This window comes from Neolamprologus multifasciatus, chromosome 15 (assembly GCF_963576455.1).
Source record: "Neolamprologus multifasciatus chromosome 15, fNeoMul1.2, whole genome shotgun sequence".
Lineage (NCBI taxonomy): Eukaryota > Metazoa > Chordata > Actinopteri > Cichliformes > Cichlidae > Neolamprologus > Neolamprologus multifasciatus.
Genome location: NC_140453.1, coordinates 5,315,595 through 5,337,640, shown reverse-complemented (window position 1 = coordinate 5,337,640; position 22,046 = coordinate 5,315,595). Strand labels below are relative to the sequence as shown.

The 22,046-nt window shown below is 39.1% G+C and overlaps 2 protein-coding genes and 1 long non-coding RNA gene across 3 annotated transcripts in view; all 3 read right to left on the bottom strand.

The window, feature by feature from the left end:
* Window positions 1–22,046, bottom strand: part of faua (FAU ubiquitin like and ribosomal protein S30 fusion a) — a 110,745-nt gene that overhangs the window by 47,216 nt on the left and 41,483 nt on the right. The gene's annotated exons all lie outside the window — the stretch shown is intronic.
* Window positions 18,309–22,015, bottom strand: LOC146501385 (uncharacterized). The gene is made up of 6 exons (XM_085133477.1): window positions 21,784–22,015; window positions 21,521–21,663; window positions 19,334–19,478; window positions 19,194–19,237; window positions 19,023–19,052; window positions 18,309–18,705 (listed from the first exon to the last, which is right to left on the bottom strand). Exons 1-6 carry the CDS (start codon window positions 22,013–22,015, stop codon window positions 18,613–18,615), a joined length of 687 nt encoding a protein of 228 aa, XP_084989603.1. The 3' UTR covers window positions 18,309–18,612.
* On the bottom strand, window positions 19,995–21,430 carry LOC146501386 (uncharacterized). Its single transcript, XR_014869482.1, has 2 exons — window positions 20,575–21,430; window positions 19,995–20,212 (listed from the first exon to the last, which is right to left on the bottom strand). It is a non-coding gene; the product is annotated as an uncharacterized LOC146501386 (long non-coding RNA).

The window sequence follows — 22,046 nt, the reverse complement described above, 5'->3', positions numbered from 1 at the left end:
TGTATTCTAAATACCACCTTTTTAAACGGTAACTGTAACGAATACAGTTACTCATATTTTGTATTTTAAATACGTAACGGCGGTACATGTATTCCGTTACTCCCCAACACTGGTAACCAGTGGCTTGCACCTTGTTGTAAAGGCTTGGTAGCTGTATTTACAGCCATGAACAAGTCTCACAGTGGTACACCGATCTTCTCAAGAGTGCTCTTGACTTTGAACAGATGTTGTGAAATTGTTTTTCTTAACAGCTGAAATAATTCAGAATTTCAGATCATCCAATTTAGATGTTTTCTTTGGTTTTTAAGAACATAATATATATGTTTTTGCCATCTCTTTGATAGGATTTTTTTAGGTTTTTCAACCTTAGTCACTTGCATCCACATCTCTTTGAACATCATATTGAGATTTCCAGTGAAGAGCTGCCAAATGCATCTTCATCGCTTGCTTAAATTGTCACTGAGTGATGAAGGAGCAAGTCTCACGTGCAGATATTGTAAATGCTTGTTAAACCCCACGAATTGATGCCGAAAGTCTCCACTTCAATCACGTTGATTGATTTAAATGCACAGCAGTGCCGTACAGAAGCCAAACGACAAAAACTGGGTCACTGTCCAAATACTTATGGACCCGATCGTGTATGCACTGACACTGTAGTCACACAAGCACGTCACGCAGGGTAATTGATTTCTCACACCTGCCATTGTTTCAGCCACAATTAGCTATGCTTTGTTTGTGCTAAACACGTTTTCCTGACGTTTTCAATTAGGAAGAAAAACAGCACAAAAAATAAGTCATTAGGGGATGAAGATGAAGAGAACGTGGCTTTGTCACAGCAACCTAATGGGTGTCATTTAGTCTAGTTTGTGTCATATTGCTTACAGTTTAACAAAAATAGATTAATTGTGTTATTACCCCATCAGGTTTCAATACTGTGTGTTGGCAGAATTACTTTATTATATGTTTAATAACCCAGTGCTTAATGTGTACAATGGCTTCAGGCTGCCACTGCTTTTATTCTCTTACTTTTGTAGCATTTTATTTAAGGAGTCTGTTTTCCTCATACTGAAAATGCTCTAACTCGGGCCTCCCTGAGTTATGCCTCTGAGCCATCTGTGTACTCTGATACTGCAATTACTCCACTAGCTTCGTAGACGGATGACATAAATATTCACGTGAGACATATGTACGGATAAATATTCACGATTTGTTTGATTGTACCAACCCCGCCTCCGCCGCCCTATGAGCAGCAAAGTCGCCCCACAAACTCAATGAGCGATTGGAATTGCGCAATGTTGGGGCTTCACCTCTTTCTACTCGTCGCCACAGGCCATCCTCTGAAGCATGTGGAGTTCAGGGCTGGCCAATTTAGATCCAAGCAGCAGAGACATCTTCTGACCACGGTTTCACCCAGCATAGATGCGCTGTGTGCCAGAGGAGGAGCGCGTGGGAGGGGAGCGTGTATGTGCTGCTCTCTGGGTATTTCACAGACGTGCGGAGGAAGAGAGAGAGTGACGCGCGTGAAGCCCCTGAGAGACACGAGCAGAATGCCAGGAGTAAGAATAGTGACAGCAAAAATTAAAATATGTCAGCCTGAAAAGTGCGCTTACGCCTGCGTGTGCGTGCAAACTGCAGAGCGTAACTGAGCGAATGCAGAAGAGTGGAAAAATCCAGATTCACGCTGTGCAAGATAGTAGGATTACTAATGGATTTTCCTCATTGAGAACCAGCCGCTAATGAGGAAGCAGGGAGAGAGAGGGCAAGCAGCGGGTCGGCGGAGTAGGTCACAGGCAGAGATGATTGCTATGCAGGTTGCAGGTACGAGGGCCAGGATTACCACACTGGATTTGACGATTCGGAGGCAATCTAATTAGCTATGCTCTGTACATAATTTCACTTAAATTCATGATGGCAGAGAATCCTAGTAGAAGGGATCACTTTACATGCATAAAGACAAAGATGGAACAAGAGGGGGAAACAGGAGGAAAGCTGGATGGGCGCAAGGATTTTAGTGGGAATCACTATGCCTACAAGGTGGGTTTTTAATACAGTTCACCCTCAGATTGCATCTTTTTCATAGAAGCAAGGTAGCCCCTGAAAAATATGATCTGCATTGATTATAAACCCCAGAGTTACTGTTGTCTTGACATCCAGATAGCCACTGTAGTGGAAAGACACTGCAGAGGAGTGAGCTTCTGAGCAAAAGGATTTTATTACAGAGGAGCAAGCCATGAGCTATCAGGAAGACAAAACTGACGACTGGAGGCATACTGGAGGCATAAATACCCAAACCGATCTGATGTTTTGACCAAATGAACCACGTCCAGTAGAATTTCCCTCAAATCATGTTATCCTGAGTATGCATTTTCAGTAGTCAGTGCAACATGTTGATACTGCTTTCTCATTTTAGCTGAGGTCAAGATGACTAGGCTGAGCAGCAGTTCTCTTCCTAAACATATAAGGAAGGAATATAATTGATAAATGACATTTTTTATGTCATTATTAAGTAAAGAGGCCTTAAAAATACATTTTTCCTTAGAGGTACAGCCATTTTTTAGGATATTTATAGAAAAAAGAAATATCGATTAGTGTGTAATTACATCTTCCAACAAACTGATGCATTCTCATTAATTTAGAAGGAATCCATTAAAAGTACACAGCAGTGGGCACTGTTAGTTTAAATTTAAAGATCACGAAAAAGAACTTTCAAACTATATATGAACATTTAAAATTTGTCCATGTATATTTTCATCATCTCCTGGATCTCGTGATATTTTTCTCGTCCTCCACCACTGCTCTCTTTTCTCCCTGATTTCCACCTTATCCTCTTCCTCCTCACCTCAAGCCTCATTTCCTGAACTAAAGTCAGGGTTCTAACATACGAAAACCTCAGCAAACATGGCTAAAAACAGTTTAATTACATTCTCACTTCAGAGAAAGTTTCACCAATGCCAGCTAACAGGAGCCCAGAAATGTTCAACACCACACCTCAGTGTCGCTGTCATCAGACATGTGGTTCACTAACTCATCATCTTGTACTGGACTCCTTTTGCAAAGTTTTAAAGCCTCCACTGGAGTAAAGAGATATGGACACCAGGCACATTGACAGCTGATGTAAACAGCATCCTTTTTAATGCTAAGTGTTGATATTATTCAAATATGTTAAAATATAGTGTGTACAAAAAATATATTATACACAGACAGTAGCAGTAGCACTGCTGCCAGCTACAGTCATTATGGTAGTGGTCTAAAATTCAGTTTCCTCTCTCTTGGCTGAATAAAATGTATTTATCCTACAAAAGCTAACAAGGCTAGGTGGCTTTGCACTTGAATCAAAAGAGGTAAGAAAACAGAATTTAGTTGACTAAAATCTGTAATCTACTAACATCTAGCAGTGAGATTTTAGACACAGTTCCTTTTAACTCCAACTCACCTCCAGCACCTCCATTCATGTTTTATACAACACCCTTTACAAAGAAGGTCAGACTATTTAGCATTTAAATAAAAGCAGAATGCAGTGCCTTGCAAATTAGTTCAACGTGATATTTAATTGACAACTTCATAAAGGCAAGATATCAAAACCTAAAATAATATTGTTTCTGCTTGTGTAATTTTTTTTGCTATTTAAATATGTAATCATCTTGAATTTTAAGCCAGCAACAAAGCTGGGACAGGGTCATGTTTCCTAATGAGGTGCATTGCGTGATTCTTACCATTCCTTTGGAGTGTTTGGGAACTTTGCTGCAGTTTCAAAGCAAAATGTTTTCTCTTCTCTTCTGCTGCACCACAGTTTGGGGTTCTTCTTCATGTGTTTTTTTTTTTTTTTTTTGAGAAACAGTGGGAAGCTAATGCACATGGAAGGCTGGCAGCTGCTTTAATATTGAAGTAATGTACACACAGGCAGTTATTCACTCGTTGTGCATCACTGTGGAGCTGCCAGCTGGTTGCTTGTGGACATTTTGGACTCCAGTTGTCTCGGTGCAAATGTCATTATCATGTGGAAATGAGAAAAACCCTATATGAAAAAGACGACCATGTATTAATGGGGGCCTATGTTGTTCTCAAACCTTTTGCGTTAATCAGCATTACTGGTGGCTTCAACAAGCTAAACACAGCGTCAGTTATGTCCAAAAGGAATTTCAAATTTTAAATCATCAGACTACAGGACTGAAAGGTGGTTATATTTCTTTGTAAGGTAGAGTTTTACTTGTATTTGTAGATGCAGCCACTAAACGTCTTCACTAGTCATGGTTTTCAGAAGCCCATGCCATGCTTACCACTTTTTTGGGGGGCTTTGTTTATTCTTCTAATACAATGCTGCCTAAGGACTTAAAGAACACGCCCATTAAATATTGATTGTCAGCCTTGTCCTTTGAGATTTATCTGTAATTTTGCAAATTTTTACTTTGAGATACCCCTAGTTGCTGTTTTTGCTGCTCTTTTTATACATAATTATTTACTGAACTGTTGCCAACTTACCTAACCTGTAGTGCCAGATGGTTTGATACGCAGGGCCATCTGGAAGGCTGTCTCTGTAAAGTGTTTGGAAAAGGCCAGCACATTAAAAAAAATAAAGAAATACTTACCAGGTGATTGGATAAACCATCTGTCTATCACTGCCTATAGCGGGCTAACTTTAACCAATCAGTAACCGTCAGACATAAAGCGTGCCGATGATTTTAAAAAGAAAGGTACACAGCCTGACAACCTTTGCAACCTGGCAAGCAGTCAGTATAATTAGCTTTGTAGTTAACATTTGGTTAACATTTGATTTTTCTTTCATCTCTGCAGGGATCATTTGTGCAATTGCAAAACAACAACCAACATTTTTTTAAATAGCTGGCAGGTGATACAGTGTATCAATCCATTAATCAAAGTCAGTGCTTTGAGCTTTTATTCTATTGGTCAGTATTTTCTCATGGGACAACCTGACATTCAGACAAGCTGAGATTCAGATTTTCTGACGTACCTAACTTAGAGTCACCAGAACCTACCCCAACTAACATAGGACACAAGGCAGGATACAACCTGTACAAACACACAATCACACACACATGGACACCTAGGAGCAATCGCCAATTAGCCTAACAGGCATGACTCCACACAGCCACAGGGAGAACATGTGAACTGCACACGCAAAGGCCCCAATCAACCAGGAGGTTTGAACGCAGAGTCTTTTTGCTGTGAAGTGACAGCAACTAACTACTGCACCAGCACGTCACCCACAACTCGGGATGTCTTGGGGAATAATAAGATAGTCGACTGTCATAACTCAAAAATATGCGTCAGCACGGCTCTTCGGCTTAATCGTCTTATTTCTGTGTGGTATGGCAGAGCATATGGGTAATGTCTTTGTAAGGAAGACGGCTGTAAAACTGATGAGGATTCAGACTTCTGGCTCCCTATGACAACTCTTGTGATCTGATCCATTCTTAACAGCTTGCGGTAATGCTTCCTGGGGCGAGGCACAGTGAAAAGTCAAACATTATGTTCTCCTCTTTACTTTCTCAACTTTTTGCAAAGTTTTTCAGTGGGGCCATTTGGTCACTTTCCAGGTCAAGGGCCATAGGTTTGAAAGTTGAGGCAGAAATTCACATTTCCAGACACGCCTCACTTAACTGTGCGAAGAGGGCCAAAGTTTCCATAAGCTGTTATTTTGTTATTTTTAAGTCTTGAACAAGATGGTCTATTTAGCATGTTTGAAGTAAGACAGCACAGAACCCCAGCCGAGATTGAGCAATAGAAGCAGGTTTCTAACAGCAGGCAAAAAGCAGCATGTAGCCTGGAGACCTTGTTAGCCTCTCCCCTCTGATCAATGAAGAATGACAATGCCAGGGGCTAGGCACAGTCCCATGGGTGCCGCAGTCAACCGCCACATGCCAAAAGCACTACCCACCCAAAACGGATACGGCGTCAAAGACCAGCAGAAAACATGAGAGCTGCTCAGACCTTCATGTTAAATCTTTAAGATGTCATGTTTTATGTCTTACTGATCCTCAGTGGGTTTCTGAGAATGTAAGCCAGACAATGAGACATCAGCATGAGGGCTCGGATAAACTGAAGGCTGCACATGCTCATTATAAGAAAATAGAGGAGAAAAATGGCATCCTGTGCCTTTATTGCACTACAGTAATGCGCAGGGCATCTTCATGCTGACCATCAGCCATTTTAATAACGTATGATGTTCATATATTAACATGCCAGCCCTCAGTACCACCAATGAAAGCCGAGTTTTTTAACCTTCATCCTAGGGAGGCATTCAGTGAGATGGTTTTCTATGCTAGCTTGCCCCCTAGCTGCAATCTTAGGAAAATGTGAGCAGTTTAAGTAATTAATATAATGTCTTGTTTGTTTGTTTCTTGCCTTAGAAATTACAAAAAACATCTAGGATAGTTGGGTGTTAAATTATTTTTGACTGGGTAGAACGAGGAGTCAGAAGGTGCTGTTATTTCTGCAATCAGGCTCAACTTTGATTTTGAGCTGATATTTATTTTTATAAATATCAGAAGAGCAGGTGCTTGATCCGCAAGTAGTGTGAAAGCGGCATAGAAAACAAGAATGTATCCCTATGTTCGGGAACAAACGCCAACAAACTGCTTGATGTTTTGTTTGTTTGTGTTTTATATATAGATTTTGTTCATAAAGCACATGACAAGATTGTGCATTATGCAGAAAAATGTTGTAACAGTCATCATTTGAAGCAAGGTTAAATATAACTTTAAAGCCGCTTTACATTTAAACCTAAACAGATTTTGAAGAGTTCAGCTCTGATCAGCTATCTAAGCCTGTGTTGTACATTTTTCACCCTTTACAATAACCATTAAGTGGGGAAAAAACAAAAGCATTGCACACTTTTCGTGTTTATAATAATGAACTCTGCCAATTTCACCACTAGATGAGATTTAACTGCTTTGGACAAGGTCAGGCTACTGGGGTCAGTGGAGAATCAAGTCGTCGTCATTATGACAAGCTGGGCTGTAACAGTCTAAGAGACACAGGTTAATTAGTGGGATTCCTTGCTACTGTTGCCCTGCACCAGTGACTAATTTAATGGCTTTATTACTGTGGCTTTCTGCCTAATTAAATTGCTCTAATCTTATTTGCAAGGTATTGAAAGGTGCAAGTTCAAGGTGCTCCCATGAGCTTCGGGCTTGTCACAGTGGTAAGACATGCACACTCACAATCTACACATATGCGAGCTTGTATTCAATGTCAAACATAATCATTCTGCCAGGTGAGACGTCTTTATAAAACGGGAGAGCTAAACTCTACATAAAGTCCAGATGACACTTGCGTGAGAGACAACAACCAAGAGATCACTTCAGACTCAGCTCTAACAGTTCAATAACAGCAAGTGAGTGCTTGTGAAATAGTGGACTATAATCAAGTGGCTCAGCTGACAAATGCTACAATAGACGGAGAAAAATTAAAAAAAAAAACACTAGTGACAGTATTTATCCCTCTGGCAACAGACAGAACTCCTCAGTTGCTGAGAGACTGTTCAGTTCGCTGACTCCTCCTGCATGTGGTGACAGACGCCCCTGTCAGACAGACCATCACTCACTGTAATGGTGTCACCAGCTGAACAGTGCTGCTGTTTGGAGCTCTCAGGAAGCATAGCTGCATTACATGCCCAAGAGATCTGAATGCACAGAGGAAACAAACATCACAGACACAGGCTGTCATACTGACTTGCTTTTCCTCAGTGCAGTTGATTAGCATAACTGCTATAGGATGCTCTGTTTTCTCCTCCATTTGAATTTGCCTGGGAAGGCAGAGTGAGCATTTAGAGCAACTTGTGACTTTTTTTTAGGTTTTATGCACTCGGGGTGCTTACAGTTTCATAACAGTCCTGCGTTTGTCTCCACAGAGGCAATGTCTGACATCTTTGATAGGGGTCGCCAGGCTGATACTAGTACTTACACTATGATAAAAACTGATATACTGTATATTTTTTGGTCACTCATTAGAATAATTTTCTTATGTGGGCGTGGTTGCCACAGCCCGTTTACTGAGTGGCTGTGCTGTTAAACATGTATCCATGAGAGAACATGCACAATCTGGCCACTAAAAGCAAAGTCATATTCATATAGCTCTGTATTCTATACACTTTACCTCACCTCATGGCCAGTACTGAATCACCAATTAACCTAACATGTGTATCCTTGGATTGTGACTGGAAACTAGAGTACCTGGCGGAGACATATACACAACTGCAGGGAGAACATGAAAACTTCTCTATATTATCAGTGTTGGTACATTATATTTGAAGAGTATTAACTTGCCTATTCAAATGATTGAATTCAGGTGTTCTAATAACTTCCATGGCTATGGGTGTGTAAAATCAAGCATTTGTGAATGAATAGGTCACTCTCAGCAGCTCGGTGAATTCCTGTGTGGTACCATGACAGGATGTCACCTGTGGATCAAGTCCTGTTGTGAAGTTTTTAGTAGGTCACACAAAATCATAGAGTGGGGTCAGAGGATGCTGAGGCTCATAGTGTGCAGAGGTCACTAATTTTCTGCAGAGTTTATCCCTACAGACCAATTTAATGTAGTCTTAGCTCAAGATGTGTAGACAGCTTCATGAAATGAATTTCCGTGACCAAGCAGCTGCATCCAATCCAAGTACAGTCCTGATCAAAAGTTTAAGACTATTTGAAAAATAGCAAAAAAAAACATTTTTTGCACGGTTGGCTCTTAACAAGGTTCCAAGTAGAGATTTAACATGCAACAAGAAGAAATGGGAGTGAGACAAAACAGGAGCATGCAATTTATTGAAAACAAACCTTAAACTGAAACAGGCTGTTTTACAGTTGATCAAAGTTTAGGACCCCGTGCCTTTAAAAGGCCAAATCTGTGCAAAAATGTGGATTCATTGTCATTTTCTGTCCTGTCACTGTCATGATGTTCTGATGGCAAAGGCCAAAAGACGTTCCCTTTTTGTTGGTCGGGTCGTTGAACTGCATAAGCGGGATCTCTTGCAGTGCGCCATTGTTGCTGAGGTGGGACGCAGTAAGACAGTCATTTGGAATATCTGAAATGGTCCTGATGGTTATGGAACAAAAAAGGCAAGTGGAAGACCAAAAAAATGTCATCAGCACTGAGCTGGAGGATCCAGTTGGCTGTCCGTTAAGACACTGGACAATCCTCGACCCAAATTAAGGCCCTTGCTGGTGCCCACTGCAGCCCCATAACCATCAGACGGCATCTGATACTGAAGGGCTTCAAAAACAAAATACATCTTCAAAGGCCTCGTCTCCATGAACACCACAGAAGTGACCGTTTGGCAAGAGAGCACCAAACATGGGACACTAAAAGGTAGAAGAAAGTTTTATTCTCTGATGAGAAAAATTTTTACTTTGATGGTGCTGATGGTTTCCAACGTTACTGTCATGACAAGCACATCCCACTTGAGATGTTTTCTACACACCACAGTGGAGGAGGCGCCATGATGGTCTGAGGTACTTTTTCCTTCAGTGAAACAATGGAGCTTCAGGAGGTGCGGCCGCTGGCAGTGTCCAGATTTTGCCAAGATCATTGATTGATTGATTGATTGATTGATTGATTGATTGATTGATTCTATCATGACTGAGGGCCCTCGTCTGTGTGGTAACGACTGGGTTTTTCAACAGGACAACGCTACAGTACAGGACAAGGGACTTGTCCCCTGATCTAAATCCACATGAGAACCTTTGGGGGTGGATGGCAAAGAAAGTTTATAAAAATCGACAACAGTTTCTGACAGTAGATGCACTTCATGCATCCGTCTTCACTTGGAGAAATGTTCCCACTCACTTCATGGAAACGTTTGCATCAGCTATGCCGCAACATATTTTTTAAAGTGATCAACAATAATCACTTTAAAAAATCTCCCATTTCTTCTTGTTGCATCTTAAAACTCTACTTGGAACCTTGTTAAGAGACAACCATGCAAAATAGGATTTTTTTGCCATTTTTCAAGTGGTCTTAAACTTTTGATCAGGACTGTATATCATCACATCACCAAGTACAATGAAAAGCACTGGATGCAGTGGTGGAAAGCATGCTGCCACTGGAATTTAAAGCAGTGGTGATGTATTCTCTGGAGTAATGAATCATTATTGTCAATCTGGTAATCTGATGGATGAGTTTGGGTTTGGCAGTTACCAGGAGAACAGTACTTTTCTGACTGCATTGTGTCAAGTGTAAACTTTGGTGGCGAAGGAATGTGTTGTGGGGTTGTTCTTCAGGAGTTGGGCTCAACCTTTTCATTCCAGTGAAAGGAACTCTTAATGCTTCAGAATAGTTTTGGCAATGCAGCTATGTGCATTAGGGCATGCATATCAAATCAATCTACTTCTAACAGTATTTTTTGCACCCACACCGTTACTCCACCGCTGATTTTCCACCATGTGGTTGTACTTTAGTTTTAGGTTATATGCCTTAATGTGTAGAGTTCATTTAATCTATGTATATATTTATTTTTTGATATATTGCAATAATTTCTTCCAAGCAACATGAAACATATGCAGCCATACAGTTTTGATACATCAGTTTTATCCAAGGTAGCAAAACAATAAAAAATAGATATGAACTAAATTTTGTTTAGTTTTCTTTGCTAATGCATATGTGTGTTAAAGGAATGGGACAAAGTCTATGTAGAGGTGCCTATTGACTTATAAGAGTTAGATGAGAGCCAAGTAATTCTATTCTAGTGCATAACAAGTAAGCTGCTACGCTCATGACGCCAGGTTAGCTTAATTTAGCTTAGCATTAAGATAGCAAGTAAGTATTTCTGCTATGGTCTAAGTTCACAAACTAACCTACTAACCTTTATAGTTCAACTGAATCTGTGTATTACAACTATTTCTGGTTATTTTAAATGTCTAAAAGGATCTATCTATTTTTCAACAGAGCTGTGTAAGTCTAAGTAAACTTGTGGCTCACAAACATATTTAGCATAAGCAGTATGTCTTTGTCACAGTCAGCAGTACCGTTTTCATGATGATTAGTGTGATTAGCATGTTTCAGTTCAAACTATATTCTGATTATCTTTATATCTTTGTCTCTGTAGTGCTTTCAGTGGGTTTAAGTTGTCTCCAGGGCAGACATATATACAGAGTATTTACAGAGACAACTAATAGGGGTCATCAGAGTTATATATCTTTAAATGCACAGTCATTTTTGAAATATCTGCTAGTCACTTTGTTTACCAATTAGCAATTACTGATCTCTTTTTTCTATTCGTTCTCTCAGAGTAATCTGTCATAAGCTTCCACTCGCCTTTGTATCACATGCATTCATGCAACCTGTTTGTTGCTTTTGTTCCACAAACTTCAGTCACATTTTCTTTGTCCTCCAATGCAGACGGCTTTACTACAAAAGAAGACTGATTTGGTTTGAGTATTTGCCAATGTCAACTTGGCACCAGAGTCGGTCGGCTGGACAGTTACAAAATAGAAAGCAACTTGTCAGAAACAGCGTTCACTGTTGTTACCGCCGTAATTTATTGTTCGGCTGTACCGAAGCTTTGCCTTGCCCTTCTGGGGACATTGCCATTCACACTGATAGGATTGGCAACAAACTGCGACAGGTCTCATTGCTGACAGATTGAAACACTTGAGACACCCGTAACGGCGTCAAGTCACCTAGATCCTATTTACTTTGAGGCGTTCTCCTTTTCACATGAACAAATGTGCATAGCTAGTTGAGCAGACACACAAAAAGGTTTGCACTGACAACTTAAGATACATAGGTTTGCAAGTTTATGTAACGCTGCATTTAAATGATCCCGCTCTGTGTACCTGATGCTAATGGATAGAAAACACAAACAAGCATGTCCATGAGCTGGTATGACCAGGAATCAGTGGTTGTAAATCCACTATAATTCTTATTGTAAAAGTTCAGACATCACCATTTCAGTTTGCTGACTTCACGAATCCTGGCAGCCGTTTTAAGCTTGTATCTTTACCCTCTGTTTTGCACATTACGTAGCCAAACTTTAATTTTAAATACCATGCAAAGTGTGAAAGTACTGTGAATACTTTGGTTCACAAAATGAAGGAGACAACTGCACATTACCACTCTGAGAACTACAGAACTCTGTGAATTTGAGAACTGATTTAAGCCAAGAAGAGATCTATTTTGGAACGATGGCCCATATCCTCATGTTTGGCTTATTGCATTTTCATCCATAGCCTATTCTTTGTGGCTATAATAACCAGTTCTCCCTGTCAGGAATCAATAAAGTTAATCTTACTTTAGCACTCCACCCCCTGCTTCCCCTCCCTACTGGCACCACAACCCTACACCTCTTCCACTCACACACTCAGCAGACTTTTTATTGATGTCCACATCAATACTATTGAGACAGACGGACGTGAGCACGCGTACTCACACACACACAGAAAAAAAGACACCAACACATCCCGTAGACGAGCACATGTCTTATCCTGCTAAACAAAAACGCATGCAGACACACAACCCACTCTTTTAAAGACAGAAGAGAAGCCTCTTAAGTTCCAGCACATTGCATTTGAGACGAGACCAGCGGGCAATCATCGCCCATATCCACCAGTGAAATGAGCCCAAAATTGTGAAGAAAAGAAGGCCGTTTTGACAGGCAGGGTACAAATACGAGGCGATAGAATCTCAATGAGGCCTGAAAGAGGGAATGCATAAATAGATTAGATTGAAGGGACTGGTGCCACACAGAAAGCAAATCTAATTATGAGGCGGCTCTGTCTCCTGATTTTAGAATAGGGGGGGAAGCTCATCTCTACCAAGCAGAACCTGCTGGATCCCACTCGGACAACAGACGCCGCTCAATGGAGCAGGAGAGACGGGGTAGAGTGAGAGATGCAGACAGAGTGATGCATTTTTCATCATCTAACAGGAAAAAATGTCATGCGGAGCAACGAGACCCCGGTGCCAGTGTCATTTTAAAACAGAAACAGGCAGCCAGCTGTAAAAAGGAAAAGAAGAGTGTGGCACATGTTCAGGTTACTGTGACACCCACAATATTCTCAGCAAGGTCTAGATGGTGAGAAACAACCTGTCCAATTAGAGCTGCCCTAAAACTGCTATCTGATGTTGCCGTAACAAAAGATTAAGAACCTCATATTAACATCCACATCCACACGCTGTACAGTGTGACTTCACCCCTCTGATGAGATTTCCACTGGGCTTGATTCTGCCTCTGTAAAGTGGGTTAATAGAGCACTTACTGTCTTCCTGATTTCCCTTAACAAAATCATCTAGATGGACTCCCGTTTTCTTCATTTAGCCAGATATAGTCTGACTGCAATGCTTCGATTCCAAATGAAAAGTCACCTCGGCGCGGGGATCAGAAAATGTATGCCAATTTATTTTAAGATTGGATATAACAATTGGAATTCATTTTACAGTAATTATACAGAATCAAATTAAACACGGGGCTGTTCCTCCAAGGAAAGTATAATGCATGTAATTGAAATATTCCAGCATCGCAATGGCTTACACAATTAAGAATGCATTAGCAGAGCAGAATCCCTATCAGTCAAGAGAAGTGTATTTCACTGTCAGTAGCCACAGCTGCTTCACAGGAGCTTGTTTTAGGTACTGTCCAGCGTGGTGCTTTTCCTAATTACAGATGCAAATGCTCGTGAGCTGATACAAAAACATTCAAATGCCACGGTAAGTGCAGCGAGTAACTCTATTAGCCGTCCTAATTGTTATTCTCGTTGGGTCCATCAGTGATTCCTTTGCAACGGGGAGCAAATCGAGGCAAAAATTAGGCATTTTCCAGCTCTACCTCTTTCGTAGATAAGCATAAGCAGCCGAGTAAAAAGCCGCCACTAACAGCTCAATCAAAGGCCAAATTGAATTAAAGACAAAAAATGCAGGTTAACTCAATTTGTTTACAAGACATCGTTCAAGGTGCTCATTAACTTGTGCCTGTCCTCACAAACTGAAAGATCAGTCTCCTGGTGTGGTGTGGTGCCATGTGACTCACCTCACCCCTGCAGTGACAAACTTCCTTTTCAGCAATTTGAATAATGAGAAAAGAAACAAACATGCAACAAAAACAATTATCACAGTGCATCCAGTGCACTTATATTAACTCCTGCTTAGTGTTCCAAGGATATTATATGTAATACACTCAGAACAGAAGAGCGGGAAATGAAAATTAGATTTGCAGAGTGTACTGTAGTACAAGGTTTTTCTTTTTTCCACCATCTCCTCTCAAAAACACATCTGCCCTTTTCTTTGTTTCAGTGACGGGCCGGGTGAAGAAAGGAAACTGGAATGGGATTTTAATTAGACAGCTTGCAGCTCCAACTGTTGTCTGCTCAGTTTAATAGTATGAGATAAATATAAACATATGTGTTTGTACATGTGTGTGTTCTGCATGGACATCCATGGCAGAAGTGCTTTGAGTGCTCCGGGAGAATCCGGTCGTTAAGTGATGACGTGACAAATCCTACTTCTGGGCCTAAAGTAGTCTGCGTTTAATATGGCTTTTGTGTTATTAACATGTTTAATGTTATGCATTTTCTTCTATTTAATCTCAAAAAGCTCCTAAAACAGTCAGTGATCACTGTTGACCTCCCTTGGCTTTTATTACCGCTAATCATTTATTTAAGCTCAGTTTTTAAAACCTTATGATGTAACTACAGCCCAGCCCATGCAGCAGCATGAATGACTAACCTTGTATTGTGGATGGATTATCTCAGTTGTTCTCCTGGCTGAAGTTTGGTCCTTTTACAGCATCCTGCCATGCGATTACATTTGTTCCTGACCACCGAGAACACTCACGTTAACTTTTATCGAGTGGAAAAAAAGTTAGCTTGTTTATATTATGCTAACATAGCTGTGTTGCTAGCGGTCACGTAGCACATCATTATATACCAGCTAGCCAAACTTCAGTAACCCCCCATACGGTAAAAAAATATATTTCGAAATATATTTCGAAATATATTTCAAAATATACAAAAAATGGCCAAAAAATATATGCGCTAAAATACATTTCAAAATATATAAATATATTTTGAAATGTATTTTAGCGCATATATTTTTTGGCCATTTTTTGTATATTTTGAAATATATTTCAAAATATATTCCAAAATATATTTCGAAATATATAAATATATTTCTAAATGTATTTTAGCGCATATATTTTTTGGCCATTTTTTGTATATTTTGAAATATATTTCAAAATATATTTCAAAATACAATTGAAAATTAATTAAAATACTTTCAAAAATATATTTTACCCTTCATATATTTCAGTCGAAGAAAACACATTCACATGTAACAACTGAAAATCTTTATTTGATATCTAAAACAAACATAGCATATAAATCAAGCTAGGAACATACATTATACAACTTTATTCTCATAACATTCTTAAAAATTGTAAAATAATAAAATAATAATAATATATATATATATATATATATATATATATATATATATATATGTACACACACACACACACACACACACACACACTCACACTCATATATATACACATATATATATATATATACACATTTTGCTATACAAAATGCAACTGCAACAAACACTTATAAGTAACGATACTGTGAATTTGATGTGAACTGCTATTAACACAATAAAGATGTGATCACTCAAAGATGTTTACTGATCAATAACAAGCAGAGGAATACACACACATATACATATATATAGATATAGATATATATATGTGGGTGTGTATGAACATAAAACATACTTAAAATGTAACTTTTTTTTTCTTCTCCAACAGTCTGAGTTCCCCCAGCTTTGAATTGACTGCAATCCCCAATGCCCCTCTGGATACATTGGGGAACCTCTTCCTTACGGCCACTGTAACAAACAAAAGTCACAATTCTAGTACTTTTATCAGAGTTAAAATAAAAACATGATTTAAATTAGCCAGCTTCATTTAGCAAACAGATATTTCCGTTTATAGAGATACAGATATATTTTACACATAATTTTACCTTCCCCCCCCCCCCCCCCCCCCCCCCCCCCCTCGATGGAAAGTCTATCCAGTTCACATTACAGTAATACTAACACCCCTTTTGGTCATCTATCCTTACTCTCCAGCATTCAATCTGTTGACCTTCTTTGTCTGAGTCCAACCACTTCAATGCATCATCACCTATCTGTGCAATTTTTATTGTTGCAAAGTGAGTTACTTGTGCAGTATGCAATTTTAGATACACAGTCTTCACTTACTATATATGGCTGTCATGGTTTCTTTATCAAGGGCAGTTCTTCGTTCTGCACCAATATCTGTTTTGCTGTGTCCTCCTATAAATTACATTAACATTTGAGTGTCTGACTAGTTAAATTTCCAAAAATCTGATCTTTGTTCATCTAAACATTTGAACTACAATATTATGCTTTTTGGTAAAGAAACTGGTGACAGAGAAGTAGGCTTTTTAAAATACTATTAGCTAACCATTGGAACTAAGTTTCAAAGCTGTTTACCTTTTAAATTGCTCTGGATCAAAACATCCAGTGGGAAGACGGCCATCAGAAGAACACGCACCATTGAAGTGGGTGTTTGGGCCTGAAGAGCAGTAGCCCACTGATGTTTCAGAATTTTTACCCCTGTAGCATGTGCTATCTCCACCTGTGGTTGCAATCACATAAAAAGAGTGTTTCAATATAAATTGTTTTTAAAAAACACATTTGAGTTTGCACCTACCTAAATTCTCAGCAAAATTACTTACATATTCAGCATCACTGGAACCCTTTAAATAAATAAACACATACATACGAAGTCAACAATGTTGTTACAGACAGAGTATTACTGGTAAACTAAATGAAAGAAGGAAGAACTCAGAATAACTTAGATGATTGAGTCTTTACACTTTAATAAGAAAGATTGACATTTCGCGGTGGCACAAAGCAGAAGCAAAAATACTTACTTTAGAATCCCCAGACATAGAAGCTTTGCATGAAGAGTTGGGCACCTATAAAGGAGAATATTTAAAGATTTAAAAACATACACATAGCATTGACTGCCATAAAACCACTGAATAAATATCAGAATGTGACAATGTTGCACAACAATCTAAACCTTGTAAGTCATGTGACATATTTTGATGACGTAAATATATCTATACAATTCAAGTAAATAGGTACAGCATACATGTTCTGGAGAAAAAAACAAACAAACAAACAAGCAAAAAACACAACAATATATAAGAATTCAGTGGGGTAAAAAAATCTCTTCTGAAGCAATATAGTTCATTTTGGGTGAAAAACAAAACATTCCTCTAAAATATATATACTGACATCACCAATCAACATCATGATTGTAATTATTTCCCTCCTAGTCCATCTACTGCTCTGTGCATGTGTCAAGCACTTCGACTGTATCTATGCATATAAATTCACCATATATATCCTGCAAAAATGTCTTGTTATGGTCAAAAAAAGGCAAACAAACAAAGGCATTAAATCAGAGATGAGAAATTAATCGGGAATATCAATTATATGATAAATGGCCTGTATTTGTATAGCGCTTTACTAGTCCCTAAGGACCCCAAAGCGCTTTACACATTCAGTCATCAACCCATTCACACACTGGTGATGGCAGCTACATTGTAGCCACAGCCACCCTGGGGTGCACTGACAGAAGCGAGGCTGCCGGACACTGGCGCCACCGGGCCCTCTGACCACCACCAGTAGGCAACGGGTGAAGTGTCTTGCGCAAGGACACAACGACCGAGACTGTCCAAGCCGGGGGTCGAACCGGCAACCTTACGATTACAAGGCGAACTGCCAACTCTTGAGTCACGATCGCCCCACAACTAGGTGAACTACAGGTGAACTATTCTTTATCTACTAGCAATCAAGCTTATTTAACCCATGAAGTTTGCGATATTTGAATGTAAAATAAAATAAATAACAATAAAAATAACATGATATAACAACTTACATTAAGGACATCTGCATTTAAATCCACAGGCTAAAAGTAATATAGTAAATGTGTTAGTAAAAGTACAGGTATTTGTGCAAAATAATTTACAGTATAGTACTTTGCATGTGCAGGTAGCTGTGGTGTGAATTGTAACTGAATATCAGATGAATGTCAGAGAAATGAAATGTATTTATTTTTTGTATTTATCAATCATAAAATCATGTTTTGTAGGCCTGTTACGATAACAACTTTTTGTTGGTCGGTATATTGCCCCATAAACAATTGCGTCAAGTAATGTCATTGTCATTTTAAGACCATTTAATACCTTTGAGTGTATAATCATAAAATAACACCATAATAATGCAAGATCTACACACTTTCAATTGACAAACAAACGACTATTTCTTAAAATATTTACATCATGGATATTAGGTATGAAAATATTAGATACCTTAGAAAACTTGAATAAATAGTAAATATTCTAACAAATAGAAAACAAAATGCACAAAGAACATTTGGAGAGTTTTCCATCTACAAATTTTTCCCCTTTTTCCTGTGAAAAATAAGATATCGTGCTGAAAAACACAATCCTTATTAAGCAATGTCTAACCAGTAGTACTGGTCTGAATGACAACAAACATAGCTAGTGTTTGGGAAAATCTGTTATAAAACAGTTATTATTTCAATAGTTATGCTTAGCATGTGACATAATATCACGTGACACAGACACTGCGTAAAAAACCACAACAACTAATACTTACTTTAGGAGGATGAGGGAGGGCAGCATCAGGTTCAGACTTTGACATCTGTAAGAGAAAAATTGATGTATTAGAAACAAGTCATTTAAAAATACATTAATGTGGCAGACTGTTCCCTGTTCCGATGCAGTGTACAAGTACAATCAGGGCTGTCACAACAATGGGGCGGTGCCAAGTGGCCGCAACCCTAGGTACAATGTACAAGTACATATAACTACATATTATGTGAATAAAGCAAGAATCTGTTTAGGTTAGGCACACTGCTGACTGATGCTTGTTAGGTTTATATGATTGCAAACTGCACAAAAACAACAAAGCAACAAAATTAATGATAATGACAAAAAAATAAATTAGATTTTACTTACGTCAGGAAGATCTGCATTCATTTTCATGGGCTGAAATAAATAGGCACAACATTACTGCTAAACAACCCCAAAAAACCTCCAAAAGGCCTTAAAATGATTAAAAAGGCAAGGAAATGTGGAACATTGTAATTAGTGATTATTAATGAAGGATAACTGTGCTTTGTTTCTAACCTTGGTAAGTAAATGCTCTGTAGCCTGAAGGAGAGGTGGGATTTCTGTGAAAGTGAAATTAAATGTGAATAGGTTTTGATAGCTATTGTATATGACAAGTGTAAACACACACATAAAACATGTAATAGTACAGTACTTACTTTCAAGTATTTCATTTTTAAGCCTATCGTTTTCTCTTTTTAGATTCGAGTTCTCTTCTCTCAACTGATTAATGCCACGCTGTAGATGTTCAAGTTTCTTTTCATTCCATAACTTTAGATCGTTTTGTTGCTCTGTTGGGTATGCCTAAGAAATGAAATAAAAAACTCTCTCTGTAAAAGCCACCTTCTGTATGAAGGAATGATCTCAAAATGTTGGGGGGGGGGGGGGGGGTTACACATACATATATATACACAAAACAGGTATGTATATATATATATATATATGTAAGGGGTGCAACGATACACAAAATTCACGGTTCGGTTCGATACTTTGGTGTCACGGTTCGATATTTTTTCGATACAAAAAAAATGTTCATGCCTTTTTAATTTGTCATTTATTAAATTTTCACGGCACATTCTGCACCACATCTCTGTGCATTCATCATTTGTTTGAAGCCAGCTCACCTCCTGCAACCACTTTTCCGAGAATACACGCTTCTTTTGTGGTTCGGACTCCTGACATTTCTTTGGAGGTGGAGGAACACCAAAGTAATTGCTTAAAGGAGCTTCTTCGACATCTTCAAGAGTTCTAAACAAATGTCTGTCCTCCTCCAGAATATCTTATGTACGCAAACACGCGTTGCAACTTCTTATCTTGAGCGCGTTTTTTATTTTGACAGCGAATGCGCACCTGCTGACCACTTATGTGCAGCCCTGGTTATTTAGCTCGTCATATTGCAGCCACAGAAATTCTTTTGTCCATGAAACCATAAAGCTGCACTTTCTTTTTGCCTTATAGTCTGATTTGTCATAACTTTTCCGTTTTGTGGTAAGCTTTTCTTTGGCTGTCACTTCTTCACCCTGACCTGTCTTATTTGGCTCAGCAGAACTAAAATATATATCCTGCTGCTTTTACACACGCACTCACATAACGCTCAGCGATTCTCTGTGCAATCAACCTCTCACATGTTTAAGCTTGCTGCGGGAGATTTCACTTGTCATGTTTGCATAGTAAGCTAACGATTGATAAGATGATGTCAGAGGAATTGGTGCGCAAATTATCATCACTCACCAATCAGTGCTGTCGCTCTCTATACACAGTTCGCGCGATTGCAAAGTGAAAGCAAAAAACAAGCGCAAATTCAAACGCGATTTCAATATGTCACATATTGACAGTGGCTCACCGATGCCAATGACATAATTACCCAGCTACATTTCCGAAAGAATGCAAAAGCATTGACATATATTTTGCGAGCCCTGTATCTGATTGAGGAATCACTCATCTTTGGAAAAGAGAGTTTATTACAGAGAAATGGCTCTTTCCAAAATAAAAGCTATACTATAGCTTCTTCTGGGCTATATTCTCAGCAGCATATTAAATATATCAGGTCCCCATAAGGAGAATCATGTGCTAACAGCTGTCTAAATGACTCGGGTAAAGTTTGTAGCATGCGTGCTTGTTGTTTTTGTCTGCTTCCACTTGTCTTTGCACTAGGATGATGTCAGAGTAAATGTGCAGTCATATTCGTTGTGTTCCCACTAGTGCTGTCAGCGTAAATCTGAAATGAGGTTAACGACACAACACGACAAATCTCCGTTAACAGCTACTGCGGATTGCCTCGTGCGTGGGGCTGGACGGCCAACACAACGAGCTAACTGCGCTAACACACTAGTTCCCACCCATGTAATTGAGCATTGCTGGCACATCCAACATACTGTTTTACTTTAGTCCATGACACGCTTACCTTCAGGGTCATATGTCACATGAAAACCAAAATAGTTCCAAACGCCAGATCTGAATGAGGGTGGGGGAGGTTCAATTTGCCATGTTGCAAGGAGAGCTTAACTTCTGTCTCGCTAGCTTGCCCTGCGCTCAGTGAATCTGCGTTCGACTACTCCGCCTAGGCTGCACTGTCGAGCGCAGATCCACTGAGCACTCAACACAGACAGCAGGGAAGTTGATAAAATAAATTAAAAATGTTGTATTGTTCATACATATGCCTACCGAACCGAAAGCACTGTATCGAACGGTTCAATATCGATACGAGTATCGTTGCACCCCTAATATATATATATATATATATATATATATATATATATACACACACACACACATATTATTATTGTTATTATTATATTATATATTAGCATATATGTCTGTGTGTGTACGTGTGGCAAAACACTCACCTTTTTCTTAGCTGCCGGTTCGTCTCTCACCTCTGTGGCCTCAAGGAGTTTCATAGAAGGTTTACTTTTTCTCTTAAGCACCGCTGGCTTGGGTAGTTGTTCTTCAATTTCCTTAAGCTTTGTTTGCAAAGTTTTTTCCCTTTCTGAGGAGGCAGAATAATAATAAAAAAGGCTAAAGTACATCATAATATAATTGATTAAGTTACATATTTTGATTAACAAATAAGCGACAATAAAGTAATATTATATTGGAGAAAAGGCACCTGCTAGCTTAATGATGGAGGCTTCATAGACCGGCCACCCGCCTTTTGGCTCCTTGGCGCCTTGTCGCCACTCCACCAAATAAACGTCCTTTTCCTCCAAACCGTCTAAGTATTCCTCCTCATCAAAATCCCGAATGTGTTCAGTTGGCACAATTGAGAACTTTCCATCTTCCGACCACTTAATTAACGCGAACATTATCCGCTTATGTCTTCCCGCCTGTATATCGGCCATTCGGAAATTGCGCCTCAGACGTCGGTTATAT

Coding starts and splice junctions, on each gene's coding strand:
- LOC146501385 (XM_085133477.1), bottom strand. CDS start 22,015: ATGGCCGATATACAGGCGGGAAGACATAAGCGGATAATGTTCGCGTTA. Junction 19,479..21,520: donor AACCGGCAGCTAAGAAAAAG/GTGAGTGTTTTG, acceptor TTCATTTCTTAG/GCATACCCAACAGAGCAACA. Junction 18,706..19,022: donor TGAATGCAGATCTTCCTGAC/GTAAGTAAAATC, acceptor TTTCTCTTACAG/ATGTCAAAGTCTGAACCTGA.